The 27,254-nt window shown below is 31.2% G+C and overlaps 6 protein-coding genes across 9 annotated transcripts in view; 3 read left to right on the forward strand and 3 right to left on the reverse strand.

Annotated features, from left to right (window-relative positions):
* Positions 1–3,639, forward strand: part of LOC108685212 (ATP-binding cassette sub-family G member 4-like) — a gene marked incomplete at its 5' end in the record, with an annotated part of 11,011 nt that extends 7,372 nt beyond the window's left edge. Inside the window, 6 exons of the mRNA XM_018189899.1 lie at positions 440–639; positions 1,263–1,431; positions 1,921–2,021; positions 2,287–2,442; positions 2,518–2,758; positions 3,327–3,639. Of these exons, the coding sequence (XP_018045388.1) occupies positions 440–639; positions 1,263–1,431; positions 1,921–2,021; positions 2,287–2,442; positions 2,518–2,758; positions 3,327–3,493 (1,034 nt within the window). The remainder of the gene's footprint in view (positions 1–439; positions 640–1,262; positions 1,432–1,920; positions 2,022–2,286; positions 2,443–2,517; positions 2,759–3,326) is intronic.
* A 2,919-nt stretch (positions 3,640–6,558) lies between these two features.
* Positions 6,559–9,546, forward strand: LOC108685224 (ribonuclease Oy). Its single transcript, XM_018189910.1, has 4 exons — positions 6,559–6,825; positions 7,851–8,388; positions 8,529–8,701; positions 9,276–9,546. Exons 1-3 carry the CDS (start codon positions 6,743–6,745, stop codon positions 8,697–8,699), a joined length of 792 nt encoding a protein of 263 aa, XP_018045399.1. The 5' UTR covers positions 6,559–6,742; the 3' UTR covers positions 8,700–8,701; positions 9,276–9,546.
* Positions 9,261–11,511, reverse strand: LOC108685223 (UBX domain-containing protein 1). The gene is made up of 7 exons (XM_018189909.1): positions 11,344–11,511; positions 11,220–11,273; positions 11,008–11,157; positions 10,108–10,359; positions 9,804–10,038; positions 9,548–9,728; positions 9,261–9,338 (listed from the first exon to the last, which is right to left on the reverse strand). Exons 1-7 carry the CDS (start codon positions 11,397–11,399, stop codon positions 9,292–9,294), a joined length of 975 nt encoding a protein of 324 aa, XP_018045398.1. The 5' UTR covers positions 11,400–11,511; the 3' UTR covers positions 9,261–9,291.
* A 1,015-nt stretch (positions 11,512–12,526) lies between these two features.
* On the reverse strand, positions 12,527–15,171 carry LOC108685233 (histone H2A-like). The gene is made up of 3 exons (XM_018189920.1): positions 14,746–15,171; positions 14,431–14,638; positions 12,527–12,897 (listed from the first exon to the last, which is right to left on the reverse strand). The coding sequence occupies exons 1-3, from the start codon at positions 14,765–14,767 to the stop codon at positions 12,720–12,722; spliced, it is 408 nt and encodes a 135-aa protein (XP_018045409.1). The 5' UTR covers positions 14,768–15,171; the 3' UTR covers positions 12,527–12,719.
* Positions 15,172–16,177: 1,006 nt separating this feature from the next.
* Positions 16,178–24,881, reverse strand: LOC108685254 (T-cell activation inhibitor, mitochondrial). Of its 2 annotated transcripts, none has more exons than XM_018189958.1 (8): positions 24,496–24,881; positions 24,266–24,380; positions 18,558–18,946; positions 18,171–18,483; positions 17,988–18,088; positions 17,784–17,927; positions 17,568–17,699; positions 16,178–17,492 (listed from the first exon to the last, which is right to left on the reverse strand). In XM_018189958.1, exons 1-8 carry the CDS (start codon positions 24,519–24,521, stop codon positions 17,258–17,260), a joined length of 1,455 nt encoding a protein of 484 aa, XP_018045447.1. In that variant the 5' UTR covers positions 24,522–24,881; the 3' UTR covers positions 16,178–17,257. The 2 variants fall into 2 exon arrangements, with proteins under 2 accessions (XP_018045447.1, XP_018045446.1); XM_018189957.1 differs by having other exon boundaries at positions 17,784–17,945.
* A 1,323-nt stretch (positions 24,882–26,204) lies between these two features.
* Positions 26,205–27,254, forward strand: part of LOC108685235 (alpha-1,3-mannosyl-glycoprotein 2-beta-N-acetylglucosaminyltransferase) — a 3,459-nt gene continuing 2,409 nt past the window's right edge. Inside the window, exons 1-5 of one of the 3 annotated variants that reach the window (XM_018189925.1) lie at positions 26,205–26,277; positions 26,382–26,590; positions 26,761–26,843; positions 26,928–27,053; positions 27,113–27,224. In XM_018189925.1, the coding sequence (XP_018045414.1) occupies positions 26,796–26,843; positions 26,928–27,053; positions 27,113–27,224 (286 nt within the window). In that variant the 5' untranslated portion in view covers positions 26,205–26,277; positions 26,382–26,590; positions 26,761–26,795. Of the gene's footprint in view, positions 26,278–26,381; positions 26,591–26,760; positions 26,844–26,922; positions 27,054–27,112; positions 27,225–27,254 lie in introns of those variants that run through there. The other 2 variants (XM_018189926.1, XM_018189927.1) reach the window with 2 other exon arrangements.

Genomic DNA, 27,254 nt, shown 5'->3' on the forward strand with positions numbered 1-27,254 from the left:
TATATATATATATATATAATTCACATTGAATTATTTAAAATTATTAAAAAAAATTTTTTTTAAATCCAGGTTCGACGGTATAGGCATTTAATTTCTAGTTTGTATTAATTTTTAAGAATTAGAAGTTAATTATAATTAATAAAAAGAGAGAGAGAGAGAGAGAGAGAGAGAGAGAGAGAGAGAGAATTCAATCAAAAATAATTATTAATAAAATTATATTAACATTAACATAATTATATTAAATTTAATATGTTTCAGCAATAAAGATTATCGTTAATATATTATTTTATTTTTCAGAATTAAGCATTATTTAATCAAGTATATTTAAGAATTAAGTATATTTAAGAATTTACTTAATCAAGTATTTATACATAATTCGATTTTGATCAAAAAATGATTACATTAACAAAATTATATAAATTAACATCGAATATTGCAGTAATAGAAATCTCGACGGGTGACTATGGTTTTGATTTGATCGAACAGATGATCACATGCGTTAACACGAAACTACCGTTACTTCCAATTTTACGATCAAAAAGCGAGTTTGAATTTGATAAAAAGAATCCGAAAATCTTATGGATCGATCAATTCGGCACGCTAGTGAAGAGAATGGTGATGCAGATTTGTCGAAACAGAGTAAGCTCAACTCATTTTGCATTCTTAGATAGTCAAGTCTGTCGAAAGCAAATTTTACAAAGCGTCTGCTACAAATTTTGTCGATAGGAATGTTAACAAAAATTAAAAAGTACCTACTGACAGATTTCCAAAACTGAGCAGAATCTGTATTATTTCATAATCATTTAAATGATATCTTAGAAGGTCATTTCGTAATTTATTAAAATGACAGATCGGCAATCTACTGTGAGATTATGTCGAATATTAGCAGAACAAGTTTAATATGAATATATTTGATGTCAATTTCTTACAATATTTTATTCAAATCTGTTAGTAAATTACTTAAGCCAAGAGAAAGTGAAAATATTATTTTTATGTCATAAAAATCAAAATGATGATTTTTTTTTTATTAGAAAATTTGATTGTATATTGACGTTAAAAATCAAAATAAAATCATTTTTAACAATTTTGATTGACTAGTACATCGATAACTAAATGATTTGTATCGTCTCAAGTATAAGAAATTATATTTGAATACAAAGAAAATATGTAGACATTCTTAAGACAATTAACAAAATTTTAGATATTTGATCTCTTCTAAAACGGATTGCACACAAAGATAAGATTCCTCTGAATGTTTACAGAATTACATGTACCTGAAGATATTGCTACACATCTTTCTGGGGATAGTAATTGGCGGATTGTTTTTTAATATGGGCAACGACGGTACCAAGGCTCTCTTCAATTTCGGCTTTTGCTTCGCATGCCTGATATTTTTTCTGTACATACCCATGTTACCGGTGCTGTTGCAATGTAAGGAAAAATTCTTTTCTACACATAGAAAATTAGATGCACAAGAAAATAAAAAGTTTGCTGATTAATTAAAATCTTATCTATCAATATATTTATTTAAGAAAACGCATTCGTCATACAGTCACATAAAGACTATGACACACAAAAGAATGTAAGGCAATAAGATTTTAAACAATAAACGAAAGAACTAATCAAAGCAGAGAAGTAATATAAGCAGTTGATTTGTTTATTACGTTTTACTTACGTTTTACTATTTAAACTTTTTTGGATATTATACTCTTAATATTTATATTATCATAAATATTATATAAAGACTGACATACAAAAAAATTTAAATAATAATACTTATTAACGCTATAATTATAAAAATTAAATGTCTTCCTAAAAATGCTATTGTTTGTAAAGACACAGAAATAATCAAAATGCATTATTTTAAAAAATCAACTTGAAAATCATATCTTATCGTTATTTATTATTTTCTCATTACAGTTCCTTTAGAAATCCAGATAATGAAACGGGAACACTTTAACAGATGGTACGACCTTAGTGCGTATTATTGGGCCTTAACAATAGTCAATATACCTATACAGGTTGGTTTTCTGTAAAATTGCTTTTACATTTCATATAGTAAAATTCGTTTCTTTGACGGCACTATAATCCAAATCAAGTCTTAATCTCCTCGAGAAAAATCATTCTTATATAGATTCTGATTTCCTTGCTTTTATAATTGCAATTTTTATGGAAAGGGTTTAAACTTTTCATTATTATAAATTAAAATATTAAATCTTCAGCTTAATCCCATCTGTGTGTTTATCTATTCAAACATTTTAAAAATCATTCTTATTTCTTTCCCAGTTAGGTTTCGCAGTTTTATATCTCTTAATGGTCTACTTCATTACGGGACAACCTCTGGAGTTGCACAGAAGCTCCATGTTCTTTAGTACTTGCTTCATATGTGCCTTCATCGCGGAAAGTATAGGATACAACATCGCTAGTGTGTTTAACGCTGTGGTACGTTCGAGATTGCATCGCGAAAAGAAAAGCTCTTAAAAATCAATAAATAATCTGTTCGTTTTATCTTTTCAGAATAGTATATTCGCCGGACCTGCGTTAACTTGTCCGTTAATGTTAATCGCAGTGCAAGATTTCGGTGATCCGAGGCCTCTACCTCTCTATCGTACGATTCCTATGTACATGAGTTACATTCGGTATGGATTGGAAGCTCTCACAACAGCCATGTACGGTCACGGTAGACAGAGACTATATTGTCCGCCAGAGGAAATTTACTGTCATTTTAGCTCGCCTAAGGAAATCTTGCGAATTATAGGTAGAATTCTAATTTTTTCTGAAACTCGAAAGTTGCTTAATCACTCTAATAATTATTACTGCATATCGCGCACACGATTTTTTGCAGGGAATAAAAAAGAGTTACTATTTCGTTATTTTTTATAATAACAAAATGATGTTGCAATTTTTTATGATTATAATTAATGATAACTAACTAAACTGAGATTGCGCTAAGGGAAAGTCACTTTAAAAAATAACTTGCATCATTATGTGCTTATTTACTGAAAAAGATCATTTATAACAAGTAACGTTACAAGTAATGATTAAAAAGTAACAAATTACAATTAATTGTTTCAGTAACGATTTCCAATTCGTTACAAGTAACAATTGAATGACTTTCCAACCTTGATGTTATCGTTACATTTTTACACTCTTAGAAAAAATTCATCATTACTAAATCATTATCATAACGATAAGAAATGTAACGGCGTTATAAGTAATTAATTCCATTCCCTGGTTTTCTGAAAGCTTTGTATCTCGATAATAATCGTCTAAAATGTTTAGCGTATAAATGTCTAAAATGTTTAACAAATTTGTCTGCATTTCAGGGCAAGAAACACCTCCAAATTTCTGGTTGGATCTAACTGCTCTCTTCGTCATTTTATTTATTTCTAGAGGAATCTTATATTATTTACTGAAGCAAAGGGTGCAACCAAACAGAACTTTCCAGATGTTTCAAATAATTGGAAGACTCATCAAACGTAATTTCATATGATCGTTAATTATATGTTTTATTTTCGTTTGTATCGAGATGTGTCGACATTATACACTCGATACTCTTTAAGCAAATAAAATGTATTCTAGAAATATACATCTAATATGTATTTTGAAATTGTATGACGACAGCACTAAATTGCCGATACAACGATATGTCAAAAGTGATATTAATTATAAAAAAGAAAAAAATAGAATAATTTGTAATAATGAAATAGATAAATCATTGTATAATAAAAAATTAATTGAATCCTTTTATTTCGGTTTCTATATCATCAAAATTAAAATATTGTATTTTGTTTCGAAGAATAACTAAAGATATTTCTATAAAAAAAAAATTTATGTTACTATGACTGTGTTCTAAAATTTACTGTCAATACTAAAAATCTATAGTGCATATAATGTAAACTATAGATTTTTAGTACTGGCAGTAAATTTTGGAACAGTCTATATTAAAGCTCCTGAGTAGTCGCGGCGGTCATATTGGAATCATGATGTCATAAACGAGAAATGGTGATTTTTCTTGTGTGCCATTTATAAATAAAAAGAAATTGGATAAAATGAATAATGAGATCGCTTAAAAAAAGTTATGAAAATTGAAAACTCTCCTTATTTCCCTTCACAATCAATAAATAATTATAAAAGGCATGTAAAGTGAACGCTTTTTCAGTAGAAAACACAGGACAGCTGTCGCAGTGAAAAATATGTTTTTACGTATAAAATTCCAAGATAACTTGAGTCTTTTTTCATTTTTACGACTTTGATAAGTACGAGAGAAGTCATAGTTTCACAAATAAGCACTTAATAATGAAATGGCAAGTAAGAAAAAAATTTCGAACACATTTTTCATGCTTATAAGTTCAACCAGTTATCGTGGCACTGCAGTCTAAAACTTTTAATTCGGATAGATATTCGGATTTCCAAAATCGATTCCGGTTCAAGAACACAAATCCGTATTATTCGGGTAATCCAGATATCCGAATTATTCGGATTCGCGGAATTTGGATCTGGATCTAAATTCAGATTCGGATTTAAATTTGGCTCCAGATTTAAATCTATGTCCAGAAAGAAAGAAAACATTGATGTATTTGATGAATTTTAACATAAGTTTCTTTTTAAATAAAAATTGAATTTTGATTCACATAATTGAAAAAAAAATAAATTAAAAATATAAATATAGATTCATACAGAATTATTCAAGTACTAAAATTCAGCTAGACCGTTTAAAGCATTTGTTTCTATAGATTTGTTTCTATAATATGTACAATATTTCTCACATACGTCCTATGAAATTTAATAGTGTAATTTATAAATAGAAATGTTTTTTTGTTTTTTAAAAACAGATTCTCAATCTTAATAGTAATAACAAAGATGTACTAAGTCAATAAGAGAAATATTTGTATTTTTCACTTTTACACTTAAATTAAATAAGTATATAATATAATGACTTTAATATGCAATCCGCACTAATGCACCCAACTGAACTCGCTATAAGTTTACTACAAATCCAGAATCTGAGAACCGGATCTGATTTCGACTTTTACTTTATCGGATCAAGATTCGGATATCTTAGAAAATTCAAATCTTCAGATAACCCGAATTTGAAGCATCAATTTATTCATAATTCGGATAAACGGATATCCTAATAACTTTAAATCCGAATCTTGAAGCCCTAACATATACACAAGCACGAGTCCACGTACATGTACTCACTTTCGGCGTATCGAGAGCACATTTACATGGGTTGTGTGCGACGACATAAAATCGGACATTGGTGTGGCTACCTTCTGATTTTATATCGTCACTGTCAATGCAAAGTTCTGAGTACTCAAGAGAGTACTCAACTTAAAACATTAAATTAAATTTAATTTTATATAAAACTCAAAATTTGTATTGTAACACCGATTATGTAAAATATAAAAAATGATTTCACTGAAAAACAATTATGAAATATTGGGTTGGCAAGGAAATAATTGCGTTTTTTTAGCTCAAAATTGTATATACAATAATGAATGAAATTTAAATTTAAAAAAAAAGTTTTAAAGCTTGAAATCTCTACTTTTAAAAGCTTACTACATTTTTTTAAATTTATATGAGTTTGGTAATTTTTACATACCAAAAACTACGAGCTGAAAAAGACGGAAAATTTTTTTCTCACTTTGTGGATTTGTAATGTACTCAAAACAAATTTGAGAAAATTTTCGATTACCTATCGTGAAAGCTTGCTACTTTCCCTACAAAATCGTTTTTTTAAATATTTCTATTATTAAATATTTCTATTGCTTTTTGGTTACTGACTTATCGCGGATTAAATAAAAAGATTATTTTGACTTTAATTGCTCATAACTCCGTTAAAAATTGTCATATCGCAATTTAAAAAAGAGATTCTTAAAGCTGAAACTTTACTGTCAAGATATTTATTGAATGAATATTGGTTAGTAAGAAAGTAATCGCGGTTTTTACTAGATTTAAAAAAAACGCAATTACAATCCAACCCAATGTAATGAAAGGAGATGGCAATGTCACCTAATGCCCTTGGTTATGTCTTTATATTACACGCCTATTCGATTACAAGATTTATTAGAATTTTTTCCAAGTATCTTGCTTGGCATAGCTATTTATACAGCTATTTTAATAGATATTTAATAAATGCTATTTATCTTTGGACACGCGTCATAGATAATATCAGGCGATAAATGTAGATAGAGATAGACAATGTTAAATGATGAATGCGCAGCTATCGTGTACATTAATTCCAGCAAATTTTCATTCACTCACATTATTCAATATAAAAAAATAAAATTTTTAATAAAATATAATTATATCCTTACACTCTCTTTAAATTGGGCCGTAATTATTTTTCAAACAGAAAATAATTATAAATGTATAAAAATAATTAGAAATAATTATTATTCCGATTATTTAACGCGATAGATTATAAGAGATACATTGGAAATCATTTAAAATTTATTGTACAAGCTTAACAAATGTTTTATAAATAGTAATTATATTTAATTAACGCTCGTAATAAGAAATATACTATTTATGATTACATATGTGGCAGAAAATATAGGTTTCATGATGTAGCTGTTCAAACCGTCAATATCAAGATCAGATAGAAAATGCCATCTGCTGCGGACAATGTAAAGAACGGTAAAGATAGTGGTGGGAAAAAAGTAGTGGGAGAATTAAGTGCCATTAATTCCGTTGCTTCCCAGGTCAGTCTCCATTCTCTCTCTTTTCGCACAGAATGGTTTCTTCCTTCAACAGAATGTGCAAGTACAACATAATATCATGTATTGTCTTGTTTTATCTACTGTGCGTCACACATGGGTGAGTATATCGTGATGAAGGCAACAAAATGAATTGTTTGAAATTATTGTATCAATAACTATCAATATTATATCACTAACTATCAATATTAACTAACTTGTTTGGTCAACACACCGATAAATGAAGAATTAAATATTTAATAATAGGCATAATCTCGATTAATAATTATAATATTAATAATCGATTAATAATTATAATATTAATAATCAATGATTTTTAATGATGATTAATCAATTTTTGTTTAAGTTTTGAAGGTCGACGGATAAGATTATTTATCTGCACCTCGATGTTATAATTGAAGCGTAATTGATTTACAATCGCGAGTGTTACATTACAATCGTTTTTTTTAGAAGTAATCAATTATATCTATCAAATGAAGATAAATTGTTGTAACGTTAGTACACCTGCAGTGCATGTGGCACGCAGATGTTAACAAATTATTAACGCATGTTTTAATACTAAAAAAATTCTGGTGATTTTATCGATATTTTATCGACATAACACATACGTATATAACTTCCAATTATTTCAATTGATTACATCACACGCAAAAGCGAACTATTCTTTAGTTCAATCAAAGAGATCGTGAATGTTCCAATCATCATTTTATAGCGTTTTTCACTGGCAGAACTAGTTCACATTCAGTGTACATTAAAGCTATTGTACTGTTACTTAATTTGAATGTAAAAGTGAGATATCTCAATTAATAAAATACCCAATGTATATTTGATCAAATAGCACAATAAAATGTATTGAAGATTTCGCGGTTTAATTCGTTTCTATATTTTTATTAAATGTACATCTTTATATCGATTTATATATATATAACGGCTTTAAAGTACACTGAATGCGTACCAGCTGTGCCAGTGAAAAACGTTATTAGTATATTTTTCTGATAGAAGATCTGAATCAATACATTATGATTTTCAATTTCAAAATATAATTTTAATCACTTAAACGGCATTCTATAAATGATGTAGATTGTAATTTAAAATTGTAACTTTTATTTCATTTAACTTTAATAGGAAATGGATCGAATGGAAAACAAACGTAAAATCCAATGAATTTGATGTCCTGATATTTACTCAGCGATGGCCATTGACAGTTTGTTTCGAATGGGAAAATAAGTCGCTAAACAGCACGCACAGATGCGTGTTACCAAAACGTAACAAGTGGACCATTCATGGAATTTGGCCTACAAAATATAATGAAATAGGTCCGCAATTTTGTAACAGGTCGTTATCATTTGATTCAAAAACTCTAGCACCCGTAGAAGAAGCATTAAAAGAAAATTGGATCGATATACAGAAAGGATCTAAACCTTATTCGTTCTGGAAACACGAATGGGATAAACACGGCACTTGTGCAATCTCAGTACGAGATTTAAACAATGAATTGAAATATTTTCGAACAGGTTTAAAATTACTCGACAGGTACAATATGATAGACGTACTTGCAAAAACAAATATCTTGCCAGGTAACAAATATACGGTACAAAATTACTTAACGGGAATTCAAAAGATATTAAATAAAAGGGGACAAGTAATGTGTGTGGTTGACCAGGTAAGTTCAAAAATTGTTCCAATATGGATAAACGTCGTTTTGAATAGTTTCTTTTCGGATATGAAAACTATCAATATAAAAAAAAAAAACATAATAGTAAACATAAGTTTTTACTACAAACGTACTTTACTTTTTTCCAGAAAACGAAAAATTCATATGTGAACGAGATAAGAATTTGTTTTAACAAGGCATTACAACTGGTAGACTGTGATGGCATATATCATTTTCCTACCAACTGTAATAGATCCCAACAAATAATATATCCTAATATCGTACCACGTCATCATATATATAACGTAAAACTGATATAATGGTAAACTTAAAAGCATAATATTTATATGCAAGCTAGATAAAATTATATAAATATTATATTACATATACGACATACAGATCAATTTCAAAATAATTTATCATGACAAAAAACTAACAACAAATATTTGCGAGTTAAACAATGTAATTTTTAGTATTCTTAATCCATATTTAAAAAATATTAAAAGTATCAATATTTAAGTAATATTAGGAATATATTTCAGATTAAAGTGTCGTCTATAAAATAATTAAAATAATTATTAGATTAAATAATACTTGTATTATGCACGATTCAAAAAATACGAAAAGAGCTTCGGTTGAAAATTTAAATATTAATGCATTAACAAGTTTTAAACTGTTCATCATTTAATTTTTAATCGTAATGTTATTTTTTTTAAATGCAATAAATATTCACTGTTAAGAAAGAAACAGACTATACAGAAATCAGTTTCAAAAAAGAAATTCGTATATCACATACGAGTTTATCATTTATAATAAAGAATATCATTATATTAGAGTGAATGTCTTATAATTAATTTGTATGATAATATACATTAGCATTTTTGCTTACAAATTAGGGCATTACTGGCTACATCATTCCGCCTTCTTCTGAACGATCACAACTGCTGAGGGTACTAGGCCTGCAAGTAAAAGAAGTGCCATATCTTCAGGAAAAGTTTTTATATACTAAATATGTTAAATATAATCATAACAATGAATTATTAAATTACAGCTGATAAAATTGCATAATTAATTAATAGAATGCACTCCTTGCATCAATAAGCAATAATAGAAATTATTATAAGTTGGAAATGTAGATATATAACAATAAATTATCAATACAGCATACCTAATACATCCAATGGCGTATCATAATCCTCGTCCGTAAACACTTTTTTGGGAAACGTGGTCATCAGTTGGAAGGGACCATTATCATCTGTCCTATTCATTTCAATAAACAGTCTCACTGCAGACAATTGTTCCTTGCTTCCAAAGCTTTGGGTCAAGGTTTGTCCATTGGTCAGCCTAAGCTAAAATGTAATTGTTTGAAGAATACATGGTCTACATATTTTTTACTTATTTCATATGCATTTTATATTATATACCTGAAGCCTGGTTTCGGTGTAATCCTTCCTATGATGCGTAGACGTAGATGAAGGTATTGCGGATAATGAGACTGAAGTTGTATTAACCATTTGATTGCTTTCTGCAGCTGCTTTAGCTCGTCTTGCTGCTTTATCGGCTTCGATTTGTGCTCGAACTCTTTGCCTTGCCTCTTTTTCTTCCGCCTTCTCTCGTTTTCTTTGCTCTAGAAGCTTCTGCATCTCTAATTCTTCCAACCTATTACACATATATAAATAAAATATAGATTTGCTCTTTCTATTTCAATTTCGTTACTTTATTCCTTACTTTTTCCTGGCCTCGGACATTTCCTTTCCCGATCGTATCCTATTCTTTTCTCTTTCAAATGCATTTTTCTTTTCTTGCTCCTCTCTCTCCTTTCTCTTTTGCCTCAACTTTTCCTCCAACATCTTCAATTGTTCCCGCTTCTCTTCTTCAGTCAACGGCTTCTTCTCCTCTGTGCTTTCAGAAAATCTATCGTGTCCAGACTTTGTGGCATGAAATTCAACTTCTAAGTTAGATTTGAAGAGTTTTCCACATCTACAAAGACATTTTGAAAAGAATAGGTATACTTATTGGAAGTTGAGATAGGACTATCCTTCTAGATCCAATTAACGCGAAGAAAATTTTTTTTGAAACAACTGCAAAGTAAACATTTCTTTTATACGTGATAGTGATACTGATATTCCATACAAAAGCGTAACGCAACAATCTCGATGCTTAAAGGAGTATTTATTTCAACATTTGATCGTGCTCCAATACACTGTCAATACTAATAATCTATACTTCAAGTATATTATATTTTCTAAATTTTTTGGTATAGAATTTCACTAGAAGAATAAAAATTAAGTTAATTTAAAAAAAGAGCATCTCAATTTTTAATCTTTAAGAGTGAGATTTGTTTTAAAAGTTTTAGAAAATAAGTTTTCAATAATTTTGGCAATGTCTATCTGAACACAGAGCCTTACAGCGTTTTTCTACTGAGAAAATTAATGCAACTGAATGCAAATCGATATATCCGATTTAATTACATATTCTCTATTATCATGATAATCTCATAACTTTGAAAGGATTAAATCATTTATTAACTGAAAATATTAATTATTTTGTACTCGTACATCAATATTGCACTAGTTTTCTCAGTGGAAAACTCTATTAGAGTCTTATCCTTGCAATTCATCAACATACACGTCGCACTTCATAGACTTTGCCGATTCAGTCGTGGAAACTGGTTGACTGCTAGCACCTGCGACGTTGTCTTGCGAGTCGGTAGACAGCGTCGGAGCACTCTCGCCTACGGCTGGTCCTGGTTCAGCCTCATCCGAATGGGCCAATAGCCTACAATAACAAATCGATAGCATCACAACGCGACGAGAATTATAATAGCAATGTCTTCATACCATTCCATAGCCGGCTCCACGCCTTTGTTACCGGTTATCTCCAAGGCCTTCTCGCTGTAACAAAACCGTCAAATCGTCAACATAGGTTATGATTCGACGATGCGACGTTTATCTACGAACTTACGCCTTGGACATGCTGAAACCCATGTCCACGAGGATGTCTATCACGCCTGACGACATTTCGCGCTGCTCGCTGCCGCGTTCGGCGAATGTACCACCTTGAAAAAGTCGTTCTGGCCGAACACAATCGTCCAAAAGTTATATGTCACGTCGAATCGACGCGGTACTTGCACTCCCAACTACTCAAAGTGATTCCAAATTCCAACGCAGGCCCGATCGCTTGCGAGATGGCGACAGGTTCACGAGCGTCAATTTTAAATTAGAGAACTGTTTAATAATATTCCGCAAAAAATACAAATACAAAATAATATTTACATCTTCCGTTAATAACGGCAGATAATAAAATTGCAATGAGAGATTCAATCTTTTCATTTACGGCTGTTATTATAAATGTACAAAAGATATCTGACAACAGAATGTGTAATGTTAAAAGTTGTAGGTCTTTCTATAACGAAGTTTTATTTTCATATATTTAAATGAGGATTACACGCATCTGCGAATTGAATTTCACATAGGGACGCAATGCTATTTATTTTTGCATCAATATCGTTTACATTTAACAAAAACATTCAAGCATTAATACAATCTTTCAATCAAATCTTCATTAATAGGATATACAGGTAGAATCAGAATAAAATTAATGAGGCTAAAGCCTAAAATTAGAATAAAGGAATAAAAGAGAAATGTATTTGCGTGTAGGAAATATGTATAACAGTAGCATTTAATTAAATAAGATAAAATTGAATCATAAATAAAACATAATTCATTAATAATTACGTAATCTTTAAATTAAAACAGAAATTTTGGATTACTGTTCTAATCGAAACATAATTATCAAATATACCTTAAGATGACAATTATTAATTAAATAAAATACTTTCAATGTATCCGTTGATAACAGATAGGATTTAGCAGAGAACATAAGAATCGAACCGGTAATACCTAACTCCATATAAACGCAATAAAAATTCGCTTGCAAGTGACGTAAATTAAAATAAAAGATAGAGAAAAAAGAACAGATCTTAATTCGTGAAAATTGATGGAATAATAAAGAAATCAATATGATAATGTAATGGCTAAGCATTCAGCAGAGAAAATAGCTTTGCAATTATAAAATTCTTTAATACGATTGATTTATATTTAGTTTCAGTGAGAAACTAAAAGCAAAGCCAAATCATATCAAAGCATTTAATAGCAAAACTGCTTTCTTTGCTGAACGTAACCGATGTTTGTTATCAATCTCCATAATTTTTTATCGTCAACCATGTAAAACCAGCCCTGTTGCACAGATTTGTAAGGACATTCGTTCCTTTTCCTCCGGTTTTGCGAAATAAAGGCATGTCTCTAGAATTACGGTTAAAGTTATAAACGTGTAATAATCTAATATTCCTGCGACGCCTTGTCGCCCTTTCCAGAGCCACCAGTACCGGTCTTCTTCGGCAGCAGAACCGCTTGGATATTAGGCAGGACTCCACCTTGAGCAATGGTCACTCCAGACAATAATTTGTTCAATTCTTCGTCATTGCGAATGGCCAGTTGCAAGTGGCGTGGAATTATCCTGTAGAAGATGAGTATTTATACACAATTTGAACGAAATATATGGAAAAAAATCCACGGTAAGCATTACAGAAGATTGTCACAAATTCCTCATCTTAAAATTCTATAATTTTTCCAGACAAAATTTTGGATTTTCTTTGATTTTCAATATTTTGAATTTTTTGTATCTTCGCTGATTTAGAAACATTAAATATTTTGTTGAAAAAGCAATATAAATTATGGGTGATATATATACCAATATTGAACTTTTTTACCAGATAAGAATTTTAATTTTCCAGAAAATTCTGCGAAATTTCCAAACTTTTACTGACTTTCTTGACCATTTTCAATTTCTCTAACATTTCTCAGATTTTTTATTTCTAGTTTTGTGGTAACTCTGTATTAAAATAATGTAGAATTTTTCTATGTTTTTATGAGAACAAGAAAACAAATCATTACACTTAGTCTACAATCAAAATAATAGCCATATAAATTTTATAATCTCCTTCTTATAATATAAACAAAATAAAAGTTTTTTTACTCTTTGCTTCCTGCTTACATTTAGCCTCTTCCTTTCTTTTACGATCACTTTATCAACAATCATGTTTCTTGCCTAGAGTTGCCATATCAAAATTTTCAAAACTAGAATAACTTACAGGCTAAAAACTCTGAATATTTCACTTGAAATTCTGGACATATAAGAATATGTAGATTAGTAAAATTGATCAAAATTAAACGAATAATTATTTCACATTTAATTATTCATTAGTGATACTAATTTAATGTAAAAAATTGACCAATCATATTATTCTCCTCACATTCAACTGTGATTAATCAGTTTCTTATAGCTTAAGGATTACCTATTAAATCACTATAATATAAAATAACGAGGAAGTCAAAGTAAAAAATTTCCAAAGTTCCTAAAATCTCTATAATTATCTTTAAAAAAAGGGTAGTATCCAGGAAAAAGAGAAAAAATGAATGGCGACTATTCTTGCTATGTGTTTCTCGTCTCTCTTCCCAAGTTTGTTAATTTTTTATTTCAGGCAACAGAAAACAAAGAGGATAAAAGACAAACAAACAAAGATAAAAAGTAATTAAAAACAATTAACAGAAAACAAAAGAACATATTATAGATTAGGCTTTTATCTTATATATTCAAATAAGCTAAGCAATCCATGTTGGCTAAGGTTAAAATACGAAACATGCCAACATCCAACAGTTAGTTTGTAAAAATTCAAAAAGCGAATCTAGAATAGTAAACAAAATTTTTCTGAGATAAACGAACGAGATAAAACCTCACGTTTAAACAGTATTAATATATTTCTATGCAACAAAATAACGCTAAGAATGATAGAGAATTAATTTCCTTAAAATCAAGTTGGTTAACGGCGAAGATCTATATTCCCTCCGTACTACGCCTAGAGTCGAGGGTGTGAAGGAAACCGAGCGAGACGCAGACACGAGATAGAAACAGGAAGTCGCAACGAGAGAGACGGAACGAGAGAAAGCGCGCGCGCGCGTGAGAGAGAAAGAGAATTGAGGAAGGGCTTGCCTAGTCTTTTTGTTGTCCCTGGCAGCATTTCCAGCCAATTCGAGCACTTCGGCCGCCAGATACTCCATCACGGCGGCGAGATAAACGGGAGCACCGGCACCAACGCGTTCCGCGTAGTTGCCTTTCCTGAGAAGACGATGAATTCTTCCCACAGGGAACTGCAGCCCGGCCCTGCTGCTACGGGTCTTCGCCTTTCCCTTGGTCTTACCTGGAAAAAAGACACGCGCGAGGAGTGTCGTCGTCGTCGTCGCCCGGCCCCGCGATTTCCCTTTTCCCAGCTTCTTTTTTTCTCCTCCCTTTTCATTTCTTACTCACCACCTTTGCCGCGTCCAGACATGTCTTGCCGTTAAATCAAGTACGTTTGCTTATTCCTTGCACGAGGGAGGAACGGGGAGGAAGTGCGACTGCGAGATAGATAGGAAGATGCGCTCGGAATCGTGCTGACACGCCAACACCGAACGCTGAAAGCCGAATGAAGTCCAATGAAGCCGCGGCCCGCGCAACCATGATGATAGTGCGCATGCACGTCAGATATTTTGGCGCCGATCGCTCGTTTGCGCGGGAACCCGGGAACAGCCGACGATCGCGAGACATTTCCCGCGCTCGAAAGTCCCTGCGATAAATTCCTCTTTTTCGAATCACTAGACAGGATTCGGCGCGAATTTAAACAAATGTTCACGTTAACATTTCGAGTCCTTTTGTGCTCGACGAGGTGTACAATTTTACTGCAAATGATTTACTCTATAAATTGAACAAATCCAAGTTTGGTCAAAGTTTTTTAACAGAAATTTTTATTTAAATTAAATTTTATTAAAAATTTTTTTTTTTCTGTCATTTTTTTCTTTGGTTACATGAAAACTTTTTATTTAGATTTTTATTATCTTTATTATCCGTTTCTATCAATATAGATTAATTTTTTAATCTTTATTCAATTTGTAATAAATTTGATTAAACTCATAGTGTGCATTGGTGCATACTGAAACTGTTATATATGCATTTAATCTGTGTAAACGTGAACTGTAAATATTTCATATTTTACTTAACAACACAATAAAATGTATGGAGAATTTCATGATTTAATCTGTGTTTCTATATTTACATTAAACACACATTTTTACATTAATAAGTTTGTTCGCGTTGCTTAAAATTCTCAAAAATTTTTGCATTTAAAATAAATATATTCGGACGTTGAAAAGAAAGGAAGCTAAGATACTAAGTACAAAAAGTGCAAGCAATGTGAACAGAATACGACACAGCTTAATATGCACCAATGTGCACAGAATGCATTAAATCGAATTCGCTATTACTCTTCGATTGATTATAATCGACAAACTACATATTTACAATCGATATATCGAATTAAAAAATATATCTATATCTATAATTATATAAAAATATATATCTATAATTATTTACAATTGCGTTCAACATCGAGTTCTTTATATATAACCCAGTAACAAAAAGTATTTAAAATCGGATCACAAGACGTTTTTTGCGGCTAAAAGACGACTAAAAGATATAAAGTCTTATGTCACAATTTGTGTTGTTTAGGAAGCTAAAAGACTAATACAAGACTAACAATTATCTTTTTCTAAGTCTTCGAGTCTAGAAAAAGATGAAGAGTAAGTTGAATTAAGATTAAAGTTAATCTATGTTAGAAACGGACATAGAACAAAGAGATAAAATTTTAGAGCATAGACAATGTTTAATTCTCTAATAGTCTTAGGAGGAAATCAAATATGCAACATCTTCAGAGATATATAAATGTCAATTATTGCGAAACCTTTTTGTCCTCGATTGCTTATAATCGACGGACCGCACATTTACAATTGAGTCGATACATCGAATTAAAAAAATATACATATGTCTATAATTGTTTACAATTGTCTACAGCGCGTAGCGTCGAGTCCCTTAAGGCTAAACTAAGACTTATGCAAGACTAGTGATCATTTTGTTGTTAAAAATCTACAATAGTTCCAGTAAATTCAAATTTATCTGTCCGATTGTTTCATCAGAGTGCCACAAATTCTTCGTCCTAAAATTTCATAACTTTTCCTTGATTTCCGAACAAAATTTCATCTTCCCTGACTTTTTAATATTTTGAAATTTTTTGTACTTTCATTCTGATTTGAAAACTGTTAAATTAATTTATTAAGGAAGCAATTTGACATAGCAATGTAAATTATAATACTATTAATATTATTCACACTGCTTGCATTTAATTATTAAGTTGGTAGTATTCTAAAACAGCATAAGTGTGATATACATACGCACATCAAACTTCTTTAAAACCAAGAATTTTTAACAAAATTTCTTGACTTTTTTCTGATTTTTCTGCACGTTTTTCAATTTCCCTGATATTTTCCTGATTTCGAGTGTCTGTGACAACCCTATTTTTTTTACAAAAATCTCGTTTGGGATAGCTATTTTCAATAGAATCTTTAGTTGTCCTCATGAAGTTAGAAACGATAATGACACTAGTAATACAAGTCCACTGTCGTTGAATTAATAATATTCGAATTGTGCGACACAGAGATACTATTTTTAGAACATAACTTTTACAATGTTATCTAAAGGCTTCCATTAAAATTGACCATACTGATCAGCATACTGGCTTCGTTTTTCATCTTTATGAAGAAGTCAGTATGGTGATTGCATAATTAATTTAATAGTTTTATCTTGTTCAGACAATTTCCTGTTCTAAATTGCTATCATAATTATTCTCTTGCAAATCTCGGGACTTGTAAAACTTATTTGCATTGTCGTTATGCTTACGCTAGTGACTTAACAACAACTGTTAACATATTTTGTTTTCTTTTATCGAAAATTAGAATTTCCAATCCCATGGCACACAAAAAACACCATCGCTCATAACAGAATAATAATGAGTAACCCAGAGCATGACGCCCTCAAGCGATGGTGCCAGATCCTTTTTGTGTAGAAGCAGCTGTTTGCAGCATTGTATCATAAGATCCGGTGTAATGCTGTCGTCCTTGTTAAGAGCAGCTAAACCTAACTCTTTGATAGTCTTATGATGAAGTTCCCGTTCCACATGCTTTATGCTGCAAATGCGCACAAGTAGTAGATAATAATATTTATATTAATCTCAGTTCAATTAAAAATCTGAGATGTCTTACTTGTTATAATGATATAGTCTTTTCGTAGCCTCCTCTAAGTTTTCCGTAATAAAATTCACCAAAAGAAAACTTGGACAAGACGATGGTACAATAAATTGTCCAGTCGGTGATAACATCAAAGGACCTGCTTCGCTACAAGATCATAAATCGTATTGAGCCACTTGCACAAAATTTAAAATCATCCATAAGCAACGATATTTAAATAGCAATACTAACGCTTCGATGACAATTTCGTAGGCTGATAGACTGGCCGGCCACGAACTCGGATATTTTCTTTTGCCACGATAATCTGAGAGCGTGGTTGTGAGTTGTCGCAGCTGTTGCTCATACTGGCCGACCATTACCTTAGGCATGAATTTCCTGCACATATAGAGCACCCTGAGCCTTACCATAACTCAAATAATATGATGTATTACGCACCGTCGACCAACTTTAATATCGAGGAGTACTTGGGAGACTGCCTTCTCAAACGCTGGCAATTTCAACAATACAGCATCATGCTTTTTTACATTCTTTATTAACTATAAACAACAAAAGAGTTTAATATTTATATAGAATATTTATATGGATATAGATCAGGTAATCAGCTTATTTTCAACTTACGTCGAGCCAATTGTGCCTGACTTCCCCAGAATTTAGCATAACATTGCCTTCTAAACTGATACCAGTATCATTTGCAAACACGAGAGTGCGATTCCTCAATACTTCCATCGATTCCGGGTGATGCTCGGCTAATGCTTGAAAGGCTAATAAACAGCCGCGATAATGAGCGATATTCCAACCACAGTCCCATATGATATCCTTTAGACCCAACACACTGCATAGTACTTTCTCCAATTTCTCCACCTCGTCTCTCACTGGTCTGCATGCCTCCAGTTTAACATGTACTTCATTGATGTGCTTATCTATATACGCTCTAATCAGAAACACGCAAGAACGAATATAATGGCAATATTTAGTATTTAATGCATATCTCAATATTATATTTACTTCAATGTATCTGGCTCTGCATTAATCTTGCGTTTCATAATAATCGACGCATAAATAGGATCCTCTTCCAATTCCGAAAAGTCTATCCTTTCTCCAGAATATGCTCGTTGCCAAAATCTGGATTTGTGCTTTGTGATAGAAGGTTTCTGTTCCTCTATTTTATCAACAAACGTCGTGGGTAGATCGCATGTTTTTAAAATGGAAAGTATCGCTTGCCTCAGATCCTTTTCTTTCAACTGTATTTTAACAAGCGTGAATTTACCAGCCTTCACATCTTTCTCATCCTTCGATCGCAAATAAAAAGGCAAAATGGTTGGCCGTATAGGTTGTTTTTGTTGTAAGGTTTCTAAGATTGAACTTAATTGCTTCAGAGAATTTTCATTCACTGTCTGTAAATAGCAAATTATAGATAATAATAACAGACATAACTTAGATAATACTTAATAGACGATTTGCACTAATTAAAGATGATTATATTATATAGATAGCATCTTGCTCATGAAAGAATATATATAAAACATATAACTGAAGAATGTTTAAAAATATAATTAATACTAATGTGTTTCTTGAATGAAGACAAAGATAAGAAAATGATAATGATATGTTTTTATGCAAGGTATACGTATTATAAAATCTTTAGTCAAATATTCTTTCATGAATGATATTAATGAGAAAGTGTAATACAAATAATGTATTTATATCTGATATATCTTGAATATGATAACGGAATATAATTGATAATAAATTGAAAAATAACAAATAAGTATTATATTGATTTTCATATCCAGATTGATTTAGAATATTCAGACGTTTTCTCCACACGATCTTTCAACGTTTGTGAACAATTTTTTATGCTCTGAGAAAATTTTCATTCGGCCTCTCAAGATCTTCTGATTTTTTATTATAATTTCTATTGCGTTTTTTTCCAAAGTTTATTATTAATTTTTTATATATTTGAAAATGGCTCAATCTAGCCAAAACATGCGAATTTTTATAATGAGATTTTAATTTGAATATTTATAAAGTGTAAAATATTTGTTTTTTTTTCTTTAATATATGTAACTATAATATTTAATTTTAATTTTATAATTATTTGATTCTTATTGCCCTGTCGAAACATTAACTTCGTTTTTAATTATAAGAGTTTTTTACTTTACTATATTGATTTCTACGTCCAGATTCTAATTTTGTTAGGAATGGATTTTGATCAAATCTCTTTTTATCTCTGTTGATAAACTGCAATTTCTATCAATAATTAGTTTAATCAATTATCTTGGAAAAATTATCAATTATTTTGGTCATCATATTATCGTAAACAGTGTATCTATTAAAAATCTGTGATTGATAGTTAAAAGTATTTGATAGTTAAAAGATTGCAAATTGAGAAGAAAGCATTTATGAATATATCATACATTCACATATTTTTTTATCAGTTAAATACTGATAAAATTTTGCTAAACATTCCAAAAATATTTCGTGTAAAGAAAATAAAAAGCTAATCAAAAAAAGAATTATAATAACTCTAGTTTTAAGAATTGCCGCAATTTTTTTTCTAGACAACTCTCCAAATTCCTTACATTCATTTAATATTTAACCCGTAAATGAGTCCCAGTGACTCTAGAAATAACTAAAAATAATAATTTTCTGAAAAAAATAACAACACATATTTATTTAATAAGATTCACAAATTTTATTAATAATTAATTAATAACAATTTTATTGATCATTCATGCGAATACACAATTAATAGGAAATAACAGTCAAAGCTGGATTTTTGACTTAATAATGCTTAAATAATTCGATGTAAATTTATATATATGTATATTATTTATATGTATATTATATATTTCAAATTCTGCCAAACTACGCGCTGATTTTTTGATCTTAAAACGCTATATCAGAGAACTAGTACTTTTACAAATTAAACTGTCTACATTTTAGAAAGATCTTAGTAATGCTGAAGGTCTCGGTGATCTAAAGGCATAGAACGCTCGCATGGAATTGCAAGAGATCCGAGTCTGATCCGAGATAATATTTTTCGCAATAAATTGTTTACAGATTTTAATCAGCATTATTAAGATTTTTCTAAGACGCCTTTAAAAAACGCGTTAAAAAAATTATTAAATTGCAATTTAATTTATGATAATACTACAGTAGTTCTATCAACATAAGCATTTCAAGACTCGAAAAATCAATTCGGCGCGCAGTTTTGCAAAATTACGTAGTATGACTGCATAGTATTCAATGATTACTTTCAGCAGAACACAACAGTTTTCAGCAGAATACGACCGTTGTATGATTGTCTGCTGAGATAGGACTATTCTTCTAGATCTAAAAATATAATTTAATCAGCGCGAAGAAACTTTCAATAGTTATGAAATAAACGTTCTGTTGAATGCAGCCAATAGTTGAATAAGTGCTTGCAGTTGATGTATTCTTCCAGATCTAAAAATCTAATTGATCTAGAAAAATACACCAATAATAGCAAGTGTTCACTCAATTCAAGTAAGATGAATGAAATAAATTTTCATCGAATAATTAAAGATCCAGCTTCGGTCGTTGTGGCTCTATCTCCTATTGATTGTTTATTAATAATTTAATTTGTTTTTCAAATAGTCTTATACAACAGATTTTAAAAATATACATTGACAAACAACTTGAAAAATTCTAAAAAAAAAAAAAAAACTAATAACAAAAAACTTTAATAGGTTCCAAAGACCTGTATGTTTCTTTAGCATCACAAAAAATGTGTTCCTTTACGAGTTAATAAAAAAATAATGTACAACGCTTTTTTTAATCTCGCGGTTAATGATCTGTTAAATTAAATTGTCACGCTTAAAAATGTAAATGTTTATAAACGAATCTTAAGTCACAATCAACACATGTATTAATCAAACACATACATGCAGCGTCGCTTTATCGATTAATTGTTCAATTTTTAATATCGTTGATGCAAAACGATAGATATAGAGATATGATTTCGATTTCATTGATTTAGAAAAATTAAAGTTGTTAAAATAGTCTGTATTTTATAAATATCAAATACACATTCAATAAATGCACAATAATTATAATTTTATTTTAAATTTTATTATTAATTTGTCAAATATACATATTACAAATATATTTATTTAAATACTCTTCAATTATAATAAACGGTATGTTATTAATTTTGTTCTCAATTTAATTTGTTTTCCTGTAAGCAAATGTATGTATTATGTGTGTCGTATTATCGCGACAATACGCGATAATACGCAAATCAAAAAAAAGACTTCTCGAAAGAAAAAAGAAACTTGCCGATCGTTCCTTTCTTCCGCGATTGTTTTACGTCCTTTTTCGGACGAGTGGATCTGAAATGCTGAATGCTGTACGTTTTCTGTGGCTACAGCATGATCATTTTAATGCGACCCTGTTCGTGACAAACAATAATCTCACTGATAAATGACGTAAATATCTAACTAAAGGTCTATTCACATTATTTGTAGTTTTTCAACATTATTTGTAGTTTTTGAACATTTTCGCTTTCTCTCTCCTCAACGCTCGAATATACAGGGCGCATATATTTATTAGGGAGGATTTTTATTATTTCAATTTGATTGTTGTAAGTCTAAAAAATAATCAGCGCAGCCATATACATATTTAAAATATAAATTTATTTAAATACATATAGACATATTTAAATAATTATCTTTAACCGTAAGTGGCACTCCTGTCATACTTAAATCCATTTCTATCGATTAGATTAACTTCAATCTCTTTTAGTTCTAATTTTTTCGAGATTTCTACAATAAGCCATTACTTTAATGAGTCAATTCTAAGCAGAATCGTAACATGTTCTTTGCAAAACTTGTAAGAACTTATTACTAATGTTCTAAGTTTATGCGTATATATCGTAAGACGTACGATTATTCATAAATATCTACGATTTCTTATTAATTTTCATTTATTTTATAGCTAGTAAGAAGCTGTCTGTAAAAATATTGTATAAAGGTAAAGCATTTAAAAATTCTTACAAATCTTACAGGAATATGTTACGAGCTTTACGATTCTGCTTAGAATTTAGGCATTAAATCTTAAGCCACAGGAAACTGATTAATCGTAGTCAAATATGAAAAGAATAAGCGATTGGTTAATTTCTTACGACAGTATTGGCTTATTGTAGAAAGTCCATCAGAATTAGAAAAAGACGAAGAATTAATTGAACCAAAATCAAAATTAAACTGCATTGATAGAAACGAGTATTGGTTAATTTATTCATAAAGCACCTCCAGATGCTATGGCCATATCATATACATACATGACATGCATAATTATTCACATTGAATGTAGTGAATATTTAGAGAATAAGTGCAAAGTTGGCCGTATCATCAAGACCGCCTGTATGGCTAATTCTTATTCTTTTATTATTCTTTATGTTTCCTTTTAAATTTTGCGAGCTTTCAAGCAACAAGAGCAGACTTTATGATGATAGGAAATTTATTCTGATTCAAGCAAACTTGTACACGCACGTGTACACATCCAAAGATCGCTATATTATTCCTTTATGAACGAGGTAATAAGTTTTCGCACGTCTAAAAATAATGCCGTTCATCGCATTAGCTTGGGCTTAGTATCACGCTACGATGACTACATTACCGATTGCTTTGTGTGGCGCTTTGACAACAGCACGCGTGCATCTTACGTGTCCTTGATGAGAAATGAGTGATCGGCGTGACTCTCGCGATGGAAAGAAAACAAAATAAATAAAAATATAACTCGCAGTGCGTAAATATAGCCTTTTCCTTTTATATTTCTTGCCGCTGTTATTTTTATCTCCTTTCCTCTCTCTCTCTCTCTCTCTCTCTCTCTCTCTCTCTCTCTCTCTCTCTAAGGTTGTAAATACAGTTCAGGAACTTTCTAAATTCTTGTGAAATTATATGATCTGTATCTCGGTTGTTTCTGTGATGTATTTTATTTTATACGGATTATTTATACAGTTAATTAACATGATGTTACAGATGTTTTAAAGCATTTTTCAAACGGTCAATTCATAAAATTTATTCTTCCCCAAGCAAAACAATAAGTCATTATGATATCAAAATGATGTCTAAAATGATCATTAAAAATTATTTTTCAATCATTTTCGATTCATTTTAATGTCATTTTGATATTTATCACGACTTGTTCTACTTGGGTCTGATTGATCAATCAAACCATTTGTATTCAAAGTATTTGAGACTGTACTCTATATTTTATATTTTCACTCTTCTGTCAATGCATAATTTTCCACATTTTCGCTATATCATATTTCATATTATATCATACTATATCATATTTCACAAAGTTTCCTTATAATATAAAAATAAAAATAAAGTAAAACCATTCTTTATTATTTGAAAGATGAAATTTTTGAAAGTGTCATATAATGAAATTCGCACTGAAAATATATAAAAGTTTATGCTGTTTAAAATTCAATGTATCTAAAATTTACTGTTTAAAATAACTACTGCATCTACTGCATTGACAGAAGAGTGAAAATTTAAAAGTTTAAATGCACATTCACAGGAGACCTGCAGACAGAAAAAAATATGGAAGATGTGAAACAAATAGGATATCTGTGTTAAAGTAAATGCACAAAGAATCCACAAGTTACTTGATGAAACCATGATTTATCTCATCAACCATATCATATAACAATCATTCCGAATAGCATTGAAATAGATCCTTACCCTCTGCGTAGGATACTGGCCGAACAGATCGGGATGAACAGTAAAGTAAAACGGTCTCAATGCAGTGGATACCTCACCGGTGCTCAGGGCCCTCATCGCGTCCCTCCTGCAAAAGCTGTTAGAAAGAGCTGTCAGTTCCCGGGTGGGCTGCTGTCGTTTACCGCGGAGAAGTAAACGCCAGACTTCAACGAGTAAACTTCAACTTTTAGCTGCTTTTTGCTCTCCGTTACCATCTTCCGAGCGTCGTGCAGTACATTATTCACTCCCTCGCACCCTCCTTCGTCGCCGTCCTGGCAGTTGAATTATTATTGTCGGTGTGTGCTCCTCTCATGTTACGCGGCCGATCACGCAGCGGACGTGAGGCTCGTCACGTCGCGCATCCTCTCTCTCTCTCCCTTTCTGTTCACTTTCGCCTCGCGAGGGATGCGCCTTCCCCTTTCCTCCCCGTTACTCCTTTCTCCAGGAATCTTTCCCACGACGGCGAAATGTTCGACGTTATTTGACGTCAACGACTGGCCGAATCGGTACCATATCCAAATACACACCAGGATGCTCCACTGACATACTGCGATGTGTCCGACGTGCCGTCGACGACGGTCGACGATGATAATATATAAAAACAATGCCCGCTGTGCAACGCCCTCAATGGTGAGCTCCGGAGGCGACTCGAACGGATTACGTTCGTCCTGGGTTGGGAAATCGTCGATAAGTTATATCGGGAACAATGGAGAAATCAGAGATTTACTTGATATTTCTTTTTCAGGATTGTCCTTAATATTTTGGGACATTCCCCGATTACGAAATGAATTAATGTTACTTTAATATCAATAGTATCTTATCTTATAGTCTCTCGAGAGTCTCGTTTTGCTGTGATTGATAATTTTGATATCGTTCGAATATCAAGGCGGATTATCATAATTCATAATAATAATAATAATAATAATAATAATAATAATAATAAGAGTTACGTATATTATATACATGCATATATACTTCTTTTGCTGTAAAACTTCTGGTCGCGCGATTAAAATTTTATATTTATAAAATTATATTAACGAGAATTTAAAAATTATTTAATTTGAAAACACAATTGTTTCTATAATTACACTATCAACTTACCAGGCGCATTATCCCTTTTCTCAATTAATTATTGTTAATTCTTTAAGAAAATTTAATTATTTTATATTCTAGAAATTTTATTTTATTAAATAAATTTTATGTATTAATATGATATTTTATTAAAATATTTTTATTTTATTTAATATTTTATTTAACGAGTATAAAAAAATTAAGAGAGGGTTTTATTTTTTTTATGTCCCCTCCTCTCTTTCTTTCTCTTCCATTTCCTTGTTTAAAAAATGTACATATAAGTACTCTTTTCTCGTGATTCAGATAGGAAATAACAATAGCAATTGTTTTTTATACCTATACTAAATATTTTTTCTCACTTTAATCAAGTATCAAAAACATATATACTTATTTCACTTTAAGTTCCAAAAGTGCACACTAGGTCACTAAAAAAAAACCTCATAATATACATATCTATATACGTATTGTTACGTCAGCGAAATTTGGTTAACCGGACGGTGGATGTGGGTGGATAGAGAATGATAAGAAACAATGCTATCTCCAGCTATCTCACGCGATCATCATCTTGACGATTATCGCCTTGACGCGATTCGGGAATTACCGAATTACCGAGCACCGCCGCTACAGTAGAGTTACCGCGGTCTCGCTCGTAAGGTAAAAATCTCCACGACAGCATACGTTGACAGCTGTGAGAGCTGTGAGCACTGTAGTTTGAACTCATGAGCTGTTCCAGTGGTTCATCTCGGACCGCTAGTGTAAGCATTGTCAATATCTTCCGACTGTTTCTTCCTCGACTCGACTTCCGGACCGCTGCGTGAAAATAAATCGCGACGATCTCGCGTAGCTTGATCGTAAACCTCCGTAGCGGATCTCGACTTTGGTCCACGTGAAAGAGCACCCTGTCGCTTTCCCCTGTCATAATGGTAAGTAATCCGATTTCGTGTGCTCGCAGAATCTCGCCGACGTCCGCAGATTCGTTATCGTCGTGGAACATCAACTTCCGCTTCTAACAACATTCTGTTTTCAGCACGATTTGCACATCGTTGAACACTGTTAAAATTACTCTCTCCTGTAATAACATAGCCTAGTCCATTATTTATGTTGCATTCACGTTGATCAACGTGTGATGTAAATAATGTTACTTACCATGACTCATACGAGTGATATGGAATATGACCCTTCCATATGACTTGTGATTATGAAGGTCTCTATATCAGGGATATGATTGCGATGTCTGTAAGTAATGCCTTCAAGCTACAGTGCTGGGGATACTAAGACTGTTCTTTTCAACTGAATTTCTTGCATGTTTTCCTCTGGAGTAAAAATAAAAAAAAAAGATGAATGGCAAGAAGTCCAGATAGAAAGAACAAGCCTAATGTGTTTTAATAGTTATTACAATTTTCCAGAAGAAACGAGACTTGGCTAACACATTTAGGAATCCATGTGTAATAAATATGTACTGACGTACACTGCGACGTGTGGAAATCCTGTTAGTATCCGTTTGTTTTGTTCGTTGCAAATATATGTCTCGCATGTATCTTTCTGTTTGCAGTGTATTCTTGTTACAGTTAAGGTGACACTTGGTTTTGTCATGCGGAATAGATCAATCAGTATTATCTTTGGGTCCCTTATCTTATGGGCTGTGGCTACATATTTTTTATTTTTGGATCAACAATCAGTCGGCAAGGATCAGGATAAGGTGAGCTTGTTTTAGTATATAGAAAAGTAAGACTGTAATTATTATATACTTGCCTTTAGGAAAAGGACAAACTATCAAATCAAATCAGTAGATTGGAGAAACAAGTAAAACAGCAGATAATTATAAACCAGGAACTTCTAGAAGGAATCAACGAAAGCAAACGTCTTAAAAGTAAGATGAGTTTATATATATATATATATA

The sequence above is a fragment of the Atta colombica genome, unplaced genomic scaffold, assembly GCF_001594045.1.
Source record: "Atta colombica isolate Treedump-2 unplaced genomic scaffold, Acol1.0 scaffold149, whole genome shotgun sequence".
Taxonomy (NCBI): Eukaryota; Metazoa; Arthropoda; class Insecta; order Hymenoptera; family Formicidae; genus Atta; species Atta colombica.